This window comes from Nipponia nippon, unplaced genomic scaffold, assembly GCF_047370975.1.
Source record: "Nipponia nippon isolate SJK-2023a ecotype South Korea unplaced genomic scaffold, ASM4737097v1 scaffold_1, whole genome shotgun sequence".
In the NCBI taxonomy this organism is placed as follows: Eukaryota; Metazoa; Chordata; class Aves; order Pelecaniformes; family Threskiornithidae; genus Nipponia; species Nipponia nippon.
In genome coordinates this window covers 152,789,033-152,810,127 of record NW_028262290.1, presented here as the reverse complement: position 1 = coordinate 152,810,127, position 21,095 = coordinate 152,789,033, and the positions used below count along the sequence as shown (strand labels likewise).

Here is a 21,095-nt window from a genome sequence, read left to right as displayed (position 1 = left end):
ATTGAAACTTGGGGTTTGGCTTCTATTTCAGTATTAATAAAAACATTCCAAACTAAAGCAAAACAAAAGAAATTGAAAATTTCTGTTTAGAAATTTTTTTTAAAAAATCTATCATCTTATTTAGGGGTAAAAAAATTGATTTTTTTCCACTTTAAATCATGCTGGTACTGCAGAAACTCCCAGTGATACTTGATTTTTCCTGCATGGAAAACATGGAAATTCTGGGTCTCCAGCAGCCTTGTAGATACTTATTTAGCAAGAGAAGTGCTATGATGCAGTTGAAGGTACTAAGAAAACAACAGGTTTTTAGGCATTTTGTAATTTTCCAATAAAAATTTTATTTCCCATGTGAAAGCTATTTTATGACAGATTTCCTGACCAGTTCCAACTCTTACTTCCAGGGAGCTCAATTCCTTTCTGTATAGTCTCATGTTCAGTACCACACGAGGCTGGATGTAGCTTATGTACTGGTCCGTAACCCCACCTCAGGGTGCAAGTGGTACCTGCGCTGCGGCTGGGGCAGCCTTATCTGAACACAAGACGAAGCTTCCTGAGGGCAGGATTAGGAGTATCGTGTTTTCAACACATCTTCAGAAATGCTTTTCTGAAGTAGATGGGTTAAGAAAAGATTTAAAGATGCGCCGGCAAATGTTAACAAGCGGTTTTTGTAATGTTTTTCTGAGCATTAAATATGTTCTGGAAGGACTTACGAAACCAATTCACAAACTTAAAAGACTAAATCTTTGCTTAAACAGCAGAAAATCTTGTTGCTTCCTTGCTCCACATCTATTACTTCTCTTACTTACTCTTTCTAGGACATCTAGACATCTTCACAGTACCTTAACATTCAGTGATATTGAATATAAGGAGAAATTAGAGGTGATCCTCTTTGTTCTTTCAAACAGATCTTCTTTCCTGTTTCTTCCTCCCCATTGCAGATGCCCCTGCCAACGGTCTCTTCTCATTTGCTTGAGCTGTGGAAGCTCAGAATAGTTCAAGCACACTTGCACATTTTCCCTTGGTCTTCCCTTGCTAGGAGATCCACCCAGTTTGTAAAAGCATGTCTTTGTAATTAATGAACATGACTTGGAAATAGTTGTTAGAAGAGACTCGGAGACATTCCCTTAGGAGCACGTTGTTGATGCCAGAAGCTTCTATTCACTCCCCAGTGAAAAGCCCATACAAATCCTGCTCTTTTAGTACGCAGTTTTTATAAACACATGAAGAGCTTGTTACACTGACTCTGAATTATGAGTCAAAGGGTCCACAAGTCCTAAAAGCAGCCAGGTCTGCAGCTGAGTGACACAAACCAAAGGCCACAATCTCACAACAAGAAACTGCAAACAGAATAAGGAAGAACACTAATTTCATTTTCCATTTCAGACACAAACAGGATCTTTCTGATTTGAAATGAGACTCCTTAGCCATTAAAAGACGTCTAGCTAGAGACACAAAAAAGCAAACTGTGTCCAGCCACAACGCATTTATTATTTATCCTACCCTATTTATATCTCACGCTGCGGGATGTACAGGATAGACTGAATCCACATTTGTTCCTTGCATTCCTTCTCGCAGCTGAGAAGATGCAATGAATCATAAAAGGTTTCATTGTTGCAGTGTTTTGTCATGGTATGCGTAATCAGCGCAGACCCTGGTAAAGAGGCTTTGGAGGATGAGAAGTTTAAATATTTAATGTTTTTCTGCCTATGATAAGTTTAATAATTAATGCTGCTCCTACCCTGGAAATGACAAATCATACAACAAGCACGCATGATAAAAGAAACAAACACAGCTAACAGAGAGGGAAACTTTACTTAGAAGGCAGTAATTGAAAAACCTCTGTAGCATACCTCAGGATCCCAAAGTACTTCGCAGGCAGAAGTAAATTCTGCCTCCCAACCCAAAGAGCAGTTCTGTCCATCTATTAAGCTACCTAATTTTTGAGGGGATGCAGAAGATGTGGGATAATTAAGTGCTAGTCTTTCCCTTGCATATGTGAGAAATGATACACAGACATTACGAGCCAAACTGTCTTAAAGACTCCTGCACTCACAGGAGAGAAAAAGAATGATGTGAAAGCTGTTGTCCCTTGGTGTTCTGCGCAGAGGAGCCAGCCATTAAGTCATTACAGAAACTTGTTATATGACAGAGTAAGAGCAAGACTGGATCTGTGCCTATTCTCTCCTTTGCATGGGTCTAAATGGAGAGGGAGGTACTCCAGCTCCAAGCAGCGTCTACAAATACCAGCTCTTGCCACCCTCTGAATAATCTGTTTTGTAAGACACTACCACCAGTACATTTCTCTGAGTACCTGCTCCTCCACATCCACTCCCACTGATGATCTGCAGGTATATGCAACCTTCAACCCCCACTGACTTGTAGTTAAAAGAAAATTCAGCTCACGCATTGCTGTGCTTCAGTGCTGGACCACGCTTATGTAAATGCAACAGAATTAACATTGGAGGAAAGCACAAAGCATGACAGTAATAAAATCTTCTGTGATTCACTCAATTTAGACATGTTTTCAAATTATTAGCACTAGAAGCCTGTCAGACAAAGAGGGTGAGCACTTCGATATAGACATCACCACTATATCCTTCCTTCAGGGTAGAAGCCATTTTCCCTAAGCCCAGGTCTGAGATAATCACATTGTGGGAGAAATAGGTTTATCTAGAAAGTGACTCATCTTACCTTCAGAGATGCCTAAAACAGGTCAGGTGACTCATCCCCCCTACTGAAATCAAGAGCCTAGCGTGACTATTTCAGATTGAGACAGGTAACACCTTGTAAACGTGTAGTACACCTACCCTAGTGCACGGTCGGTAGTGCCAGGGCATGGGCGCTGGAGCTCGGTCCCCTGCACTGCCAAGCTGCTGGAGCACTCCCTGACACCCTTCTGGCTCACATCTCCTAGTCGTCTCCTGAGCAACTCTTGAGCACGGGACTGTTCCCAACAGCTAATCTGGATGCAGCCACCCTGCTTTGGAGGCTACTGGAGTTGGATAACTCGGGCACGGTCAGACTGTGCCAGCTGACCTCAAAGAAAGGTATTGCCATGGCGTTGCTAACTAGGATAGGTATAGCCTTCAACCAGTAAGATCCAGGAGTTTTTTACACATTAACACTTTACTACAAAACATGTATTTTTATTTTATTCACTGTCTGCTCTTCTTGCTTGAATATCCTTTCTTAGAGTGGGCTTTGAGAATTTAGTATGAGGAGAGAAATTAACCTTCTGACAGAGGACAATGTACAATTGTGTTTAAAAGTCACGCCTTTCCTAAGCTCAATCTTTTGCAATAAAACTAGGTTAGGGTAAACAAGTCTTCACACATACTCCTGGAAAATCAGGTCAGTCACATCAGTGACAGTCCACAGCTTTTTAAAGTTACTTGCATTCAGAAAAACATAAAGATGTTACATTTTCCAAAGAACAGTTTCCTTAATGTAATCTCCTTCAAACTCTTATCTGAGGTTTTTGCTTCCTCTTCAATGGAGGAACACAGCATAGTAGAACGTCTCTGCAGCATAACCGCAGCCGAGGGATCCAGCTGAAACTATCTGAAACCTCCTCAGTGACGCAATGATTTGTCCTGCCAGGGTCATAGGGTAGTGTTCACCGGCTCTATACCCATTCTGACTTTTTTGACCTCAAGCAACTAGAACTGCTATAATTTGATTGTGCATCAGGGTTTTTTAACTCAGCTGAAGGGTAGTATCCTAAAAGCTTGCTCTGAACTACAGAGGAAGAAACTCCAAGGTGAGACTTGATCTGAGGTCTCAAAGTCAGGGCAGTATCTTTAATGCAGTCTTGCTGAAGCCTGGGTCTCTCTTGCCTGCATGTAGTCCCTTGGTGGTCACTGGCATACAAGGGTTCTTCAGTGGCATCTTCAGCAAGATCTCCTGATATACAGGGCTTGTTGCTGTTGCTGTTAATGTTAGTGCTGGCAGTTTGCTGAGAGACCACTTCAGGATGAAGAACAGCCTCTTCTTCCTCTTCAGGGAGAGGTGAGCAGGAGCCATCACTGGTCTGGCTGCTTTTTGATCCTGGACAGTCTTGATTTTGAGGTGGAGGAGAACTGCCATGCTGTACTGGGGGAAGATTTAAAATACACTCATTCTCTACGTGGAGGTTTGCCAGCAGCTTGTTCTTTTGATTTCTTGCTGTCATTCTCTGGAGAGCACAGACAAGATCAGCAAGGCTAAGCAGAAAGGATAGACTGCTGACCCCCCAGATGAAAATCATCATGATGGATTTCTCAGTGGGACGGGAGATATAACAATCAACTGTGCTTGTACAAGGTGAATGGTAGCAGGAAAAGCGTTCAGGAACAGAAAATCCAAAAAGAAAATATTGCACAGCTGCAAAGGCAGCCTCAAGTAGTGTCCTAAACAAAAGATGAACAGTATATGCCCCAGAAAAATTAAGGACACTTAGGTTGTCTGCACCACAATCTAATCTATTGGCAACAGCACTTCTACAGAGCTCCTTCAGGTCTTTGGGACTTGATAAGTCCTTATGCCCTTTGCATCCATGCACCAAGCAGTGCGTTCTTACAATGTACATAGCTCCCTTGTGCAAAACGTAAATGCTGAAGGCAGTATAAGGCAGCAGGATAGACACAGTTTGAATGAGCCAGAACCTAAAGTGAGATACAGGAGAGAACAAGTCATAGCAAACATTGGAGCATCCTGGTTGGAGGGTGTTGCAGACGAAGCGCTCCTGCTCGTCTTGGTAGAGTGGATAGCCTGCTAACACTACCACTGCCATTCGCAGCAGAATTATTAACATTAGCCAGATCTTTCCTAGAAGAGAAGAAAAGGTAAGAAAAGGAGTCAGAGCACTGAGAAGGAAAGGGAGGCAGGTAATGTAGTGATGCTCTCTCTGTATGCAAGACGGTTGAAATAGCCTCTGTAATCAGTCTCCCCTCTTAAAAGCTCCTCTTTCTTTGGCTTTGTTTTGACTGAAACTCATGTGACAATGTGTTAGCTGACACATTCCGTAACCTTCATCTAGACTCAACCGTGGAGGAGCCTGACATACAATAAGCCATGCCAACTGAAACCTCAGCCTAACGAAAACACTCTGAACGTGTCCAAATCTGATGAAAAGAGTTTACAATTTAGTGAATAATCCCATTTCACTTACAGTTCTTCCTTGCTGTTGGTTTCATACCTCTGCACCTGCGTTTTGTCCTATTTCAATAATATAGATCAGCTAAAAGAGCATGAAACTCTTCTAGATACAAAAGATTGTTCCATGACATCGTATTTGTTCTTGGTCTTGGCAGTGAAATTGTATGTAAAGTTTACTATAGCCAACAAAATCTCTCTCTTGTGTCTAGACTGGTATTTACCAGCGAGCTAGTTAACAGGTGCTATTAGCAAACTTATGCAAAATGTTCTACAAATGTACATTTGTGTGTGCACATGTGTACCCCGGTCATGTCTCTCTGCTGCTGCTTTCATTGCCCCATCTTGATCGTGGCTTCCAACCTTCGTTCACCTCGGTGCACAGCTGCTCTTTCCATTCAGACCAAAAGCTCCCTTCTGTCTTGGTACCAACACCAAGGGAAGCCTTACAAGTTTGGCATTTTCATACATTGCTTGCTTCATCTTTCCCTGAATTCTTTCATATGATTGCTTTAGGTAGGGCTTGGTCTTATGCACTTTGATGGAAAAGATCAGGCCTTATCCTTATTCCACTACACCAACAGCAGTGAAAGATCAGGCATTGGTACTCTACGTATCAGATCTTTTGAATGAGGCTGTATTGTTTATGATAGTTTTTTGGAGGGCTTGTGGATGGGGTAGGTTTTTATTAAAAGTTTTTTGTGAAGTTACACATACTGCTGTATTACTGACAAAAAGTTATTTATTAAAAAAAAAAAAAAAGAAAAAGAAGAAAAGAAAAATTAAATCCTTTTCCTGGGCAGGATAGGAAGGCCTAAAGATATACTGTTATATTGTAAAAAATAAAAAATGTATTCTGTACAAATACATGGAAAAATTCAACATCTGAAGTTAAATTTAGCACTTGAATTTCTCAAGTTTCCTTTTGAATCCTGTCATTAGTTCCCTATATGGTTTTGAAAAAATAATTTAATTTAATAATCCCCTGCTTTAATTGCACATATTTTTAAAACATGCCAAGAAAAGAGAAAAGAAAAAAACACTTAGGAACAAAAAGAAAAAAAAAACAAAAAACAAAACAGAAAAGACTGCTAAGATTAATTCTGTGCTTTAAGGAATGGTTAAGAAACCAGTTGTAACCAGAAACAGACAAACAGCAAGACTCCGTGAGTAAAGAGAAGCATGTTATATGGAGGTAATAGTTGAGAAATGCACTGAAAACCTCGAGTCATTAATAGTGATTGCACATCTCACATGCACACAAGGTTTTAAAGGCAGTCTTTGAAACAGCGCCAATATACATTCTAAAGGCTTTTTAAAAATCTAGATCCCAAAGCATTTTTTCTATAAAATCTATGATTATTTACAGGTATTGTCTTGAACAACATTCTTTTCTATTACTCATAAAGCTATTTCCCTGTAGTTGGTGTGAATTTTAAATATTCAAATATTTCTGCAACATTGTATGATACCTATCATTGTACTGAACACACAGTTCGAACGCCCCGTGTAACCCGTTTGTGGCTAGTAGGCGGATTATGGGCTAGAGCAGTAAAACTGCACTGCGAAGAGGGAGAACTTAAGCTGGAAAAAGGTTAAGGATATATAAGCTATATGAGAGATCATCAGAGAAACCTGCTGCTCCTGGCAAAATAATATATTATCTAACCATAAATAAATTGAGGCCTTTCCCTTTTATCTTTAATCACCTGACCTTTAGTGGTGGTTTTGCTGTGTTTTCAGCCTGCTGCCTTTTGGTGACAGGCTGTACTGTTACTCTTTTCAACATAGTGTGGGTTAATAGAAAACAGCAGCTGCACAGAATCAGTCATCTTTAGCAAGCGATGTTTCATACTTAGGTGGCATTTTTTCCCTGTGAGGACCTCAAAGTGTTTGAAGCCCATCAGTTAATTAAGCTCAAAATACTACATGCTATTTCACTATCAGTTTTTAATTAGAACATGTACAATAGGGAGTGCCGCTTAAGAAAAATCAATGGCTCCTTAGGAAGTAGTTTAGTATGACATACATTTTAGAGATAACCCCTCCACACATCACGTTCCCTAATGACTCCATCTTGATTAAACACACCAGAACAAGCCCCTTCACCAGTCCCCCGCGGCTTAGTCGGGTACTCCCCGCCACGCACAGCACAGACTACCGCAACTGCCCGCCACCAGAGGCGAAGGGTCTTTGAAAGGCCCTTGAAAGTTTTTCTCTGGCTCACACTTTGCCCAGAGTAGCCCATGAAAAAGGAACAGTGTCTTTGTTAAATAGGAAGGGGAAAAAAAAAAAAGAAGCACTCAGGCAACTGTTAGCTGAGGAAAAAACAACTGTATTTTTTTTAAATGCACGTGAACTTTGTTGGCCTATAAAAATAAAGAATGAAAAGCAATGGTAATTAACCACAATGGTAATAAACCACAAACTTCTTCCTGCAAGAGAGAGAGGCTTTTTTCCCTTCTTTAAACTTCTTAATTCATCACTAAAGCTATTGCATACATTCTACCACTCACTCTATGTGGTATAAATAAAGCATTACTTCTGTGTGTTTTCACCACGATACCTACAACAGCCGCTAGAGCTGGCTGCAAGCTCCAGCACCAAGAGCAGCCAAATTTGAAAACCTTGCTGGAATATTTTACATAAAGCTCAGAAAAATATCTATCAGAGAGGGAGTAGGAATCTGTTTAACAAAAAAAAAGAAATACATTAACCACTCATATCACGTATCTAAATAAAAACTTCTAATTGTAAGGATCACAGAGGCATTGCTAGAAATTAAAATTGATTATCAGTAGGACACTTGGGTGGCTTCAGGATATGGAGCAGCAAAAGAAGGAAGAGAGCTGGTTTAAAGTACTTACCTACAATAGTCACATTGTAGTTGAGCGTGACAATCAAAAATCCCAGCGAGTCCCAGCGCTCCATGTTTGAACAGGCTCACAACACCTCCAGCTCCTGATGTCCAAACGGTTTTGTCATTTCCAAAGGCGATTAGACCTAGGCAGGGAAAAATTTAAAAAAAAAAAGGAAGGAATTTTTGGTAAGGGTCAAGGATGGAAATAAGAAACCTGTCCACAACAACATATTGATGAAGGATTTTGATTATTTGAACAGGGCTGTTAATTTTGGATGTTGGAATGAATCTTCTTAAGGCTTTAACAGTTTGTCTTGCAACAGCTCTAGCCTCTCAGATCCAATTGCTCCTACCTCTTGTGTGGCTCCTCTGTCCAGACAACTGCAAGTAGACAAACAACAACAGGAATGATCTCTGCCATTGTAGACTATTCTTACCCTCCCGGGGCATACCAGCCTCCTGGCATTGCTGAGATATTTCAGTGGTGAAAGAGAGGGAGAGGGGAGAGAGGGAAGGAAAGCATAGACCGGGAAATAACAGAGACCTCTCTGTCTCCCCAGGAGAACTGCAGATGGATAGTAGAAGGAAAAGGATGAGCATCCCTATGTTTGAAAGGCACTTCCAGTTTAGTTCACTGGAAGCTATCCCATTGCAATTTCCCAAAGCAATTTCATTTCTAAAACACAGCTTCCCTGACAGGACATCATGGCCTTGTCAATCACTGCCGCACCAGATTTTCTCCTGTGTGCTGAGCCAGGCAGCGGGCTGAGCCTCCCTGCAGGCATGATGAAAAACGGGAAGCATTTAAAAAAATAAAATAATGAAATGAAATAAAAAGAAAAAATAAAAATTAAAATAATGGAGGCTGGTTTTCAAGATGCCACAAGTCACTTACTTTTGATTTATATCAGTTCCTTCCACCTGAACTGCTTGGTACTCTGGACATCACTCGAAAGATCCCAGGGCTGATTGCCCAGCAGCCTGAAAGCCCAGCAAGCCTCTGCAGCAATGACGGAGCGAGAGGTCTCCTCGGAGCAGGATGCCCCGTGGGGTGCACGCTCCTTGACTGCTAGGTGCAATTGCACAGCATGCCTTTGACATTGTGTGGCTGTGCTGCACCCCAGGAAAAAAGCATGGATAGAAATAAGACTCAGTTTTACTTTCCTCACCTCTACTGTAAGCAATTTTCTTTGGGAAAATAATCTACTACCGTTTTCCACCCACTGTTCAGCTACTTATGGGATGTTACTCTGTCCTTTTTAGTCTGTGCTGTAATAGGGAAAAACATAATATGGACACTTATTGTCAGGAAATCGTAGCAGTAACTAGAAAAACAGCAGAAAAAGGAGTCTGCCTAGCAAGGGAGAAAAGTGATGTCATGACAACCTGAGGGCTGCCGCAGCCCGGGCACGGGCTGGTCACTGCGGGCACGGGCTGGTCACTGCGGGCACGGGCTGGTCACTGCAACCCTGCTCACGTGCTTCAACCCACGGCTCTGTTGCTGGGGGAGCACGGTGAGTCGGCTCAGATGGGGAGCTGTCTGCTGATACTGCCTGAGTTGCTTATGGTCAGCGTGGCTAGGCTAAGCTCTATGACTGAACATGTCTTACCTGGAAAAAAGGTAAAACTAATCATTTAATAAAGTAAAATGTAACTGTACAAAGACCATTTCTCCCCAGCTCTCTGCTCACAGGGTGTACAGTGCCCAGCAGAACACACTGAGCATCCTTTCTGTAATGAGCCCCGTCCTAAGGAAACCCTAAAAGCGGAGTTTGAAAGGATGGCACTTAAAAACACGGCAGAACTCTATATTCATTAACTGCATAAAAGGATTAACTGCAGTAGTGAATACAGGAGTTTTCCTGGTTTCAGAATTGGTTTACGTAAAATATTTTCCAAACAACTATTCCTTCCGTTACTGAGTTGTATTTATGGTGTGTGATGATGGTTTTATCTTCATTTTCCCCCAACATGCTTTTTTTTTTTTTTTTTTCCCCAGAGACGTGTGTGTGTGAGCAGAAGTATGAGAAGGGAGGAAAGCTGGAGGAAGGGAACAGAGAAAAGATGCAAATGGCCAAGATATAAATTATGCTGAGGTATTCCTCGTTAAACATCCTTTGTCAAAAATAGTCAGGAATGCCAAGATGGTGGCAGGGTATGAATGCTCAGCAGCTGCATCCACACAATAGACTATAAATTGTCTCTGTCAATATTGCCAGTTAAAATATTCTTGCTCATCGTTGCTGTGAGACCTCTACCATTCGTGAAATAAGGATCACAGCTAGGGATTTAAGCCCCCAAACTGTTGCCTGCAGGACTACGCCAGGCGACAACATCTGATCTTCCAGCATGGATGTGCTGAGGTAGGATGGCCCATTTTCTTCAAAAAGAAAGCAAGCAACATTACCCTTCGGACTCACCTTAGCCTAACTTATGAGCCTAACATAGGGCTGGATTTACATCAGAAAGCCTAAATTCTATTTTAGCTTTTCCAGACAACTTTAGCTGTTTTTATTTTAGCTTTTCCAGACAGCTCGTATCTTACTTCAATCCAACACTTCTCCTTTTGGTGGTGTGTCCTCTTCACAAGTTCAGATTGGGAAGAGACACAGTCTGTCTAGCCATCCAGGATCCCTCAGAGCCAACTTGAATTTATTGCACCTAGAGGCCTCTTTCAGCTATGATCCAGAGCAGTTTGGTCAAAGAGAGGCAGGGAACGTAAACATTGCACAGCCCTCGAAGGCACTGCAGTGACAAAAACTGCCTTTGAAGCACCAATGTGTCTGTAGAAGGACAAAACCACAGCCCACTGGCCGTCTCTTCTCTACAAGTCCCTCTCGTCAGTCCAGCTTTGGGCTACGGGCTGAGGTGGTCGTTACAAAGTGTTCGGTCTGTGCAAAAACATCGACTGTAGTTTCTTCATCCCTTAACTCAGCACCATCTTTCAGGCCAGGGTTCCCATCTGGAAATGCTGTATCTGAAGATACTGAGCATACAGTTCTCCTTGTTTATTATTAATCTTCAGCCGTTCCCCGTATTCCCTGTTTGTCTGTAAATACTGTAAGTAAATAGGGAGAGCAATATTACAGACATGGATATAGTAGCAGAGGGACTCCAGCTCCACAGTGCCACCAGTTGGCATGGCCCCATCTTCCACATCAGAGGACGGGCACGTGGTGCACAGCCCGATCCCTCCCTACACGCTCCAGTACTCGAATCTCACAGAAAACCTGGCTGTAATAAAGTTCAGTTTTCAAATCTGTGAACTTGCACTGAATTCTAGTTAAATAGGAGAGATGGGTAGAAAACACAGACATGGTTTTGGGTAAAGCTAAACTTTGAAATCCAGCGGTATCTCATTACATCTGATTTTAGAAGGGGTCCTAAAAGCCACTGGAAAACTTTTGGAGACCAACAATGAAACATAAGACGACACAATTAAATCTATTTTAAAATTCACAAGTGCTGTCCGCATTTCTAACCCCTTACCACAGATCCAGGGCTTGATCCTACAAAAATTCACAGGTGTGACTCCGTCACTGTGAGCGACCCACTGAAACTTTCTGAACTACTGGAACTGCATTTCCCTGCGGACCTGCGTCACGTCCCTAGGCTAAGACCTGGGTTACTCGGCACAAAGCCCAGCAAAGACACTTCTCCCAGACCTTGGCTCAAAGTGACATCCAGAGGTACGGTACAGTTAATTTGAAGCCACTTCAGGGCTTTCCAATCCAGGAGCAAATCTGTTACCTGAAGGGTGCCACAGTCTCTATCGCAAGCCAAAAAACCCCAGAAGCTAGAGGCATTCCTCTGGTAGAGCGAATCCCAACCACATCTGCCTTACCCAGTCCACACCTACACTAATGACATGTAAGTGCAGTGAAGTGGGAGTTACTACAGGAGATTGCACCCTACGTAGCACCTGACAGTAAAGCAACCTCCCTCTACCAACTTCGTTAACATTAAGGCAAAATGGGTCAGCATAGCAGCTTCCTTAATACAGAAGGGGATCTGGCATTTCAGTCCAGGTTCTTTGGCAGATTATTATTTAAGAAAGAAAAAACACAGATGCATATCTAATATTTTAAAGTCTAATTTTAAAATCTATTTAGAATTGTTCTAGTTAGCAAAAATGATGTAATAGTGACCATTCTTGCAGTAAATCTAGCTCTTCAGAAGGTGATCTGTAAATTCAGGAAAAAAATAATCTATTCAGAAGGAACAGTAAACATTAAAATTAAGGCAATTAATCACGATGACCTTATTTTTAAAATTGGTAAAATACGGCGGAAGGGTGAGAAGAGGAAAACAAGCGAGCTGTGAAAGACAATAGCTAACAGGCAGCAGGAAAAGCTGCCCAGAACAAATGCTTTTTTAAAGACATACATAGTGCCTATGCATGCACTTAAACATGTCAGACAATCTTCAAAGTAATCTCCCAGTGTGTGTAAAAGCCCATTATAGCATACAGCTAGCGAAGGAGCCAGCATAGTGTGGGAGCCCCTTGCTTTACGCAGGCACGCGCCGCGCTGCACACTTTGCATTCCCCAGGACCTCTGTCCGTCTGCCACTCGGATAATCACTGCAGGCAGAATACATTCAAAAGTAGCCTCTCCTCAAAACAGCTATATCGTAGCTATACAGACATGGAGACAGCAAGAAAATGAAAACTCTGGAATTAGGGCCAAGGAGCCTACATACACTGAGGCAGGGGAGCGGTGAATGCTTTCCATCATGAACTATTCAATGGGGAGCTTAAACAACATGCTCCTGCTCCCCACTGCTCAGCCTTCACCCAGGAGTCCCCAGAAGCGGCGCTGGTCAGAAGGTCTTTTAGGAAACCGTCCAAGAAGGTGTCTGTCTTCCCCTTCCCTTTCTGTCTACCTTCCACTCCCAGGAAGGAGACACATACACACATGCTCAAATATATATAAATGCCTATGCGTGTGTGTGTGAAACAGTCCACAAGGGCATCCGGAACAGTGGAATTCAGCTCTTTTTTAACTGCTTGTATTGGTTGGACTTGTACTTGATAACTTCCACACTAGCTCAGTCATCTCGGATACTTAAGCCTGATGCCTATAGTGTCTCGCGTATATCTTGTTGTCTCTCTCTTCCTCTGCTAATTTAGTAAATCTAAAAAAAGACTGTGTTTTACCACATGCTCCTAAGGATTTAGATTATGTTAACTCTTACTTTGCCTCAAACAGATCCCCTTACTATAAATATTTGAAGGTTCAGAAAGGTCATCTTTCTAAAGGGAACCTGCTTCTAAGAGGACAACAAATGGTAAAAGCAGATCTGCTTCAGGCTTTGTTCAGCGACTTCAAAGCTATTCAGCCAAGAACTTTAAACATTTCAAGACTGATCTGAAGGGAAATTAAGTAATGGGAAGTGAATTCTCGTTCAGGAGCTCAGGGCCAATTTCTTCAAAAGTATTTAATTTTACTAAGTAGTAAAAGTACAAAGTGAGTCCATGGGATTTTCAAAAGCACATTATTAATATCTGCTGACTCCCACCGAAATAGGTAGCTACACAAATGCATGATATTATTACTGAACTTTCCTCTGCTGTAACTCAAAAAAAAAAATCTAGTATAAGAGAGGTTCCACCTATTTTTTTAAATTTTGCACTTAACATTTGACATCGAGTTTTACACTTACATTTTTGCACAGTTCAAAGCAAATCTGAAGGTTTGGAAAGTTTTGGCATCTTGTATTTTATGATGAAGCTGGTGAACACATGTGCCACTAGTGCCCAACACCTGACATTAAGGAGAGGCTGAGTTCTTCACTCAAGCGGGTCCAAACGTAGCAATGGTCAGGCAGGCAAGCAAGCGCGATGCGCTGGTATTGTGGGAATTGTTTAAATAAGAAAAATGCCTTAAGTAATTGGGAAATAGATTTCACAATAAACAGGATGGCAACAGTACCTTTGGCTGACTATATTTTAAATCAGTACTTACATGTTATCGCTTCGCAGTATGAACATTGCTAGGTTTGTGAAGAGCACATAGAGCCCTGTTTTCAACATGCACAACAAAAGGGGTTATTGTGTCGGTTCTGGATGTCAGCAAATAAATCTGTCATCTCAGATTTAACATACAGGCAGCCGCTGTGGCATTAAAATAAGAGTCCTTTACACCTTCTTGTATTTCATGGCTGATCATTTTAAGAAACAAAACCGATACTGTTGTGTCTCTGTTACTGAACACTGACACTGCTTTTTCTTTCACTACGGGCAGATGACTCGTAACTGCGCGGTCGTTCAAACCAAGCACGCGGCACCGTGGGGAAAAGGCTAAACTAACACAGAAAGGAAAGTGGGGAGCCGAAAAGAGAAATGTGATGGGTTTTCCTTCTATGTCACCTCCAGTTTAAACCTCAGGAATCACTGCAGGCAGTACCGAGCGTGGATTTCTTTTTGCACGTGAAGAAATGTCATTTTCAAGTTAAATGCATTCCTGTGCAGAAGTCAAAAGGTACATTCTGTTAAAGCTTATCTACATCTTGAAAATATGACTTTAAATCCTGCTAAAAGCTGTATCCTGTACATAATAAAACCCTTATCCAGACGAGTATTTCTGTCTAAAAAGAATGTGTACTTTTATCATACTCTTTCACAATGAGAGACTTTGATCTTCAGCTGCGTTTTAAGAATAATGAAGAAAAAAAATCCAATATTCCTCACAGTTGCTACTCACAACTTACTAGGGAAAAAAATAAGTAGATTTCTTGCATCAATATCAGGATGTACAAGTTATGTATGTACCTCTAACCATAGGATATAATTTACAGGACAATAGATAAATGAGTTTTTGAACCTCATCTTGATTTTACAAGATTTGTTTTGACCTTAATCTGTGACCTGCTAATAGTCTGTTTATTAAAGTTTAGAGTGCCCTTGTAAAAAGCACTTTAAACAAACTGTAGCTAGGCCCATCTCCACAACATTGGGAAAAAAAATAAATTATAATTTCAGGATTCGCATTTTCCCCCTTTGAACCTTTGCTGTACAACCCACACCTACCTTGCTGGTTGCCTACAGTTTCCATGGTTGCTGTTTTGTTTTCTCCCTAAGAGCATTTTCAACAATCCTCCTTAATAAGCTCGAAACACATTGGGCAGGAAACAAGAAATTCCCCTGTTAAACTGCAATAGTATTCATACTCAATGTATTGTATCGACCAGGATTTTTTGTTTTAAAGAAAAAAAACATCATAAACTTCAGCTGGATGGCTCAGTCCTTAATAAAATTAATAGAAGTTCAATATCCAAATCTCATTTATGCCATTGAAAATTTTTACTGTAACCCCAGAAGGATAACATGGATCCTACAGGATTTATTCTGATGTTTTAGAGAGCAAAAGAGAACCGATGGGAATCATCACGAGTGGATTTCCCTGCAGGACCCCATCGCCAAGGCAGGCAGCTGGGAGCCCACCGGCAGCGCTCGCCTCCCCGGAGCCAGCTCCCGGTGCAGTCCAGGGGCAGGGACATCTCCCACGGCAGGTACAGCGTCGAACGCCGCATTCGGGCCAAAGCGGAGAGCAATAAGGAGGTTTTGCCAGGAAGGTAAAGCAGGGCATAAATGGATAAGGAGGCCAATTTAGGTCCTGCTTCAGGTCTTGTTTAGGCAGGGGGAGAGGAAACGCAGCCTGTCCCGTTCTTCTGTTCAGCCTGCCACAGAGCTGCTGACCGATACTGCTGATACACGTAATTGTTGGCTTCGTACTCGTAGCAGCTATTTTTATTGGTAGCAGCTATTTAGCTTTTAGCTATCAAAGGTCTTGAGAACCCACTGCTGTCTGTAGACATCTCCCACTAGCTGATTATTGGAGACCTGATGGGAAAAGCGAGGGATTCCTCAAGTCCTACATGGTTTGTGCTACTGGAGGAGGCCAAGAAACATTACAGCTTCCGGAGACACAGTCGAGGCTATAACATGCAAGAAAGTATACAGCAAATACATTGAATGTGATTCAACAGAATATGTTGGTAGCCTTACCCATAAAAGTGTGTAAGAAGTCTTTCTTTACCATCCTTATTAATAATGCGATTTGTTTTAGGTTTTTTTTAAATAATAGTTTGACAGTCCATTTTCCATGAAACAGGACTACTGACTATGCTCTGTTTACTTACCCACTACTTGCACAGCGCTTCAGCCTTCCCGTCAGCTGTGCCCAGGACAAGGGCAGACTGAACGGCCTCGCATTTCTAGAGTTATTCTTCTTAAGCTTCATTCCAAAGGTAGCTTCTCGCCAGACCTGAGAAACGTCTCCAGCCAACCGAGTTTTGCCTCAGCAAAACCTTTGAGTTCGCTTGGGTAAAGTGATTTTGCCTACTTGAAGTTATCAAATAGCTTCCACTGAAAATTCTTTTAGTACCGATAATAGAAATGAAATTTCATTACTACGGCAAGGCAAGAACACAGCGTGCAAAGGCAAAACAGGACTATTAGCTCAATCTTTTTGCCTCTTCTGCATTATGACAGATACTTCGCCATTTCAATCTAATCTACAAAATTGCTACCAATTACTGTGTTCCTGACACATTTAAAAATTGTCTTAGTTCTTATAACTGGCCACAGATATTTATGGATATATTCCCTTGTGAACTGCATTGGGCCTTCTAACTGCTGGTACTGTTTCAGTTTCCCTATTTTTTCCCCCCAGTTTGTTACATTTTGCTGTTTTCTCTTTTTGCTGCCTTCATTTCCCGTCATGGGAAAAAATATTCAGGGCATCCAAAAAGTCTTAGGAAACATCTCAAAGAACAATTGTTTAAGTACTTTAACCCACTCAATTTGCCCATGGTGTTTTCATTTCTGGGAAACCAATCCTATAAATTACCCAATACCTGCATTCCTGAATATAACTCTATTCTCTCATGTACACAACAAATGAAGTTATGTCATGTTTATGTATATCTAGACAATTAGTCTTTCCTTCAATGATCAAATTTCTTTATCTGCAAAAATATACAACTTTGGAAGGTTATAACATCTTTCATATATTTGAAAAGCAGCACGAGTCCTTCAGGACATGTTTAAACTGCATTCCCCCACAGTAATACTGTTGTTTATCCACACCGAAGACAGACAGGAGGATTTAAACTTTTTCACTTACTGTTTAATGGTATGATTACTTACATATTGACTACTGCTCCATGTGGCGGTTTGTGGCAGCATCCCCTAGACACCTCTTTCCGATCTGCAGGGATTCCTGTCCCAGATTGCGATGCTCAGAAGTAGGCGATGGTAATTTTCACTTCAAGTACTGTGCCCCTCTGACTCTCCCTGCCTTCAGCAATTATATGATTCAGGTTTAGAGGTTTCAACTCCTCTGACACTGATAAAATAACCGTAAGTCTCTAACAGTGCCTGCCGTGAGCTCGGTGTGTCAGTTCAGCTCTCTCTTTGCTCTTGGGGCAGGTGGCTGTTACACAGCTTTCAGTGATTTGATGCACAAACCCCACTAGATACACTGCTGAAGTATGTGCGGATGAATAAGGCAAAGAAAACCCGCTGGCTAACAATCCTGCTCTGCTCTGAAATGCAAAAGAAAGATTTCGTAACTCCTGATGTAACCTCCAAATTCAACGTTACCGATGGCCTGGGTAATCGAACACTAAGAGCAGCGTTGCTGCTAGTGCAAATATCAGCTACTGGAGCAGGGAGGAGACCAGATGAGGTCTGCTGAACAGTGCCGGGGCTGTGGCCAGCCGGCGGGGTCCCGAGTCCCCAGCACACCCTGCGGTGACCGGTACGGCACAGGTGGAGGCCGGGCATGTGCAAGAGGGTCTCTGCAGATTGACGCAGCGGGGAACAGCTGCAAATATGCGTTAGGTTAGAGATGCGCTGGGGCCGCCTCACGATGCCGGCCCAATTTCACTTAAACGCACCCTGCGCATGAGCTGACAACACAAACCAGCACGGAGCTGCAGAAATATGTGTTTTCAGTGCCCGGGAGAGGGAGCTGGGTGGCAGGTCAGGATTTCAGCTGCAAGGACGAGGGTGAGGAATTTGTGGCTGGGCCACGGTGGGAAGCTCGACCTCCTCGCCTGCTTCCTCAGCCTGGGCGCTGGAGCTCAGCCTGCGGGCGCTTTCCGCTGTCCCAAGGGATCCTCTTCCCCCGCTCCCCTCTATTTCCATTTTATATTGCCTTTCAGCCTGACTTCCCTGCACCTCAAGTCTTAAAAGGGATTGATGGGGTTGGGGGTTTTTTGGTCAAATCCTGAGCAATTCTGCATTCAGAAGAATACAGTACATTCAGCAGTAGAAGCTGCAACTGTTTTTAAGGACACTTTATGAAGAAGAAGAGCTGAGGGAGACAGACAGATACTAGAATCTGCTGAAGAAATCCAAGTTCCAGTTTTCTTCCCTCCCCGTCCCCCCAATCCTCTGAAGCTTTCAGTTCGTACTGTAATTTGTAAGAAGTTCATTGTTCATTTTACAATATGAAGGGGACAGTGCCAAAACCTGCAATCTTGTATCAATGGATTTACCTATTCTTAGTAAGTCAAAGAATCCAGACAAATGCGTTCCTCAGGGGGGAAACAACAGGTTCAAATGACATTTAAAATAATTGCTTTTTCTATTAGCAACGGCCATAGAAATTCCTTGTCTAATGCAATCAATACCAAAAATAAATGCTTGAACGCACACTCACATACTGAAATTATCAAGGAAAATTCAGCTCAAGTCTGAAATTATTAAAAAAAAATAAATCTGAAATGGGAAACTTAGATGCTGATTTGCAATCTATGTATTTCAGAGAAAATTCACAACTGATTTCTTGCCCTGGTTTCTTTTTCTAGAAGAAAATTCTTTTAGAAAAGTTAAAGGGAAAATGTGGCAGCTGGGATCAGACATCTAAGCACACAGCTCTAGCGAACGCATGGTTTTGCTATCTGCATGCTTTAAGGAGCAGAACAACTTTGTTCTGCCACGTGCCAGCAAAACAGAGCAGAACAAAAACCGCCTTTCTGATGTACCGTGATGACAGGCCATCGCAGAAAAGCAGTGATTTCATGGTCTAGATTTCTCACAGGTCAGAAACACTGAAGATGTTGGCACTGAGATTCAGAAGTAGATTCATTATTAAATGGGGAAGCAGAAGAATCGGGCCAGTCCTTTCTTCACCGAAGCTCGGTGTCAGGGTGACATGACCGTAATTTCTCTAGATGAAGTCAGTACTGCCGCTTTGTAATAGTTATTTCTGTCCAGCAGAAGAAATCATTGATCCAAAGCATTAAATCCAAGCAGATCTGGAAAATCACTTTACCTAACAGTATTCAAAAATATTCAAGATACACCTAACTATTTTTCTAGGATACAGGAATCAGTTCTCTAGTTTCTTAGAGGACGGATTTAGAATCAGTGCCTTATAAAGCACCATTAAAGTACACATACAGACTGTGGACTCCTTCCTATGGTAAAATATAAGGTGCATACTTGCTGGCAGTAACAAGTAAGTGAAATATTTAACGTTACAAATGCTGGTGGTGATTTGGAAATGTAAGCCATTTTCACTTTTGTGCAAAGCGATTACTTGAAGAAGTTGGAACATAGTTTTTTATCTCTGTTCCCAGCTCTGCTAGTGCCTATGCAGAATGACTGTAACTACAACAATGGATTTGGGTTTTTTTCCTGGGGGGTGGGATGCCTGCAATTATTCTCACCCTCCCACCCTGTGACTTCAGAAGTGTCACTGGCACATACTGGGAGGCGTCACAAGCAGGAGACTCTTTACCCCTCTCTTTACACCATGTTCATGCTGACGAAGCCCCACAGCACCACCAAACTGCCCCCAGCAGCTTTTGTTCTTAACAGGAGCTCTTCTCCATTTTTTTTTTTTTTTTTAAAGTCTACCTCCAAATATTGTTGATTATATTCTAGTACTTGATAAAGTGAGCTAAGCTTTTGCATACACAGGATGACCTTTTACTTTAAGGCCACAAAGGGAACAGGATGTAATTATACAAGTAAGGTGGTGACCAACACTTTCCAAACACTGCTAGGTTGTGTATCAACACCAAGGTAGTGCTGCGATTCTAATGCACAATATTCACGATTATTTGGTGTATGTATTTCACATGTTGCTTCTGTGCCATTTTGCTCAGTACAACCTGGTCTTCCCCCTCCTAGGATTTATGGCAATACAATCTGCGTATCCTGGCCAGTTGAAGGGAGACAATTCTCTCTCAAACTCCTTGCCCAAGAAATTTAACAACATCACACGACTTGAAGTATCATTAATGCCCTTTGGCATTTATTACACCACAGAAGATACAAACAAATCTGCCTGTCTTTATTTCCTGGTTTATTTTAAAACTACGCACATCTAACTCTGCCTTATAACCCTTCTAGCACACCAATCCCCATCTTTTTGGCCTCTCCTTTTTCCACAGAAGAATGTTTAGTTTGCCTGAAATACATGAAAGAGAAGTACGCGGTCACAGGATGATCTGTATTGCTTAAATACCAAGTATCACAGCTGCCAGTTCCCAAGATACTGTTTCCATGGAGAATAATTTGTACTAATGTCTAAAATAAAGGGGCATGGAAACCCAGGGGCAGTGAAGCAAGAAAACATATAGCTAAGAGAAGAATTAGCTCTAGACTTAAGTGCGCTGCAGGATCTCCTACGTGAAGGAGGCGTCTTACCATAACGCCTGGTGTAGTAAAGCGCTCGTCACATGAGTAAGTCTTCATCTGCCTTTTGAGCATGTGCTCCACTGCCAGTGAGTTCAAAGGAGGCAGCAGCGCTAGTTCCACAGATTTTCTAGCTTCAAAGTTTGACCGCATTAGTTACCACGGCACCCCAGTCTACGCGTCAGAGATGCAAGGAAAAACAAAACAAAAAAATATGAAACTAAATTATGTAAGTACATTAAGGCAGAAATGGTACAGTTTCACAAACACATTTTTTTACATTTTGTTGTTATTTGCTGCTCTCGATCTGTAGAGACCATTGACATCTTCACAAAAGATACTGTCCGGTGCCTGGAGTGAGCTTTACAAACCTACAGAGATTCTGGACACCTCATATGGGAAACGCCGGTATACTGTTGTCACCTATCGCCACACCAAGAAGCTTGC

The 21,095-nt window shown here is 42.0% G+C and overlaps 1 protein-coding gene across 3 annotated transcripts; it reads right to left on the bottom strand.

Annotated features, from left to right (window-relative positions):
* Positions 1-3,161: 3,161 nt before the first annotated feature.
* GJD4 (gap junction protein delta 4) lies at positions 3,162-17,514 on the bottom strand. Of its 3 annotated transcripts, none has more exons than XM_087762150.1 (3): positions 17,145-17,514; positions 8,001-8,136; positions 3,162-4,806 (listed from the first exon to the last, which is right to left on the bottom strand). In XM_087762150.1, exons 2-3 carry the CDS (start codon positions 8,062-8,064, stop codon positions 3,626-3,628), a joined length of 1,245 nt encoding a protein of 414 aa, XP_087618276.1. In that variant the 5' UTR covers positions 8,065-8,136; positions 17,145-17,514; the 3' UTR covers positions 3,162-3,625. The 3 variants fall into 3 exon arrangements, with proteins under 3 accessions (XP_087618276.1, XP_087618350.1, XP_009474234.1); XM_087762224.1 differs by lacking the exon at positions 17,145-17,514 and adding an exon at positions 10,539-10,697; XM_009475959.2 differs by lacking the exon at positions 17,145-17,514 and having other exon boundaries at positions 8,001-8,324.
* Positions 17,515-21,095: the final 3,581 nt, after the last annotated feature.

What these genes read in the sequence shown, in the direction of transcription:
- GJD4 (XM_087762150.1), bottom strand. Translation starts at nt 8,064, where the DNA reads ATGGAGCGCTGGGACTCGCTGGGATTTTTGATTGTCACGCTCAACTAC. An exon ending in CTACAATGTGACTATTGTAG is followed by an intron (nt 4,807 to 8,000) that starts GTAAGTACTTTA and finishes CTTCTCTTCTAG; the next exon opens with GAAAGATCTGGCTAATGTTA.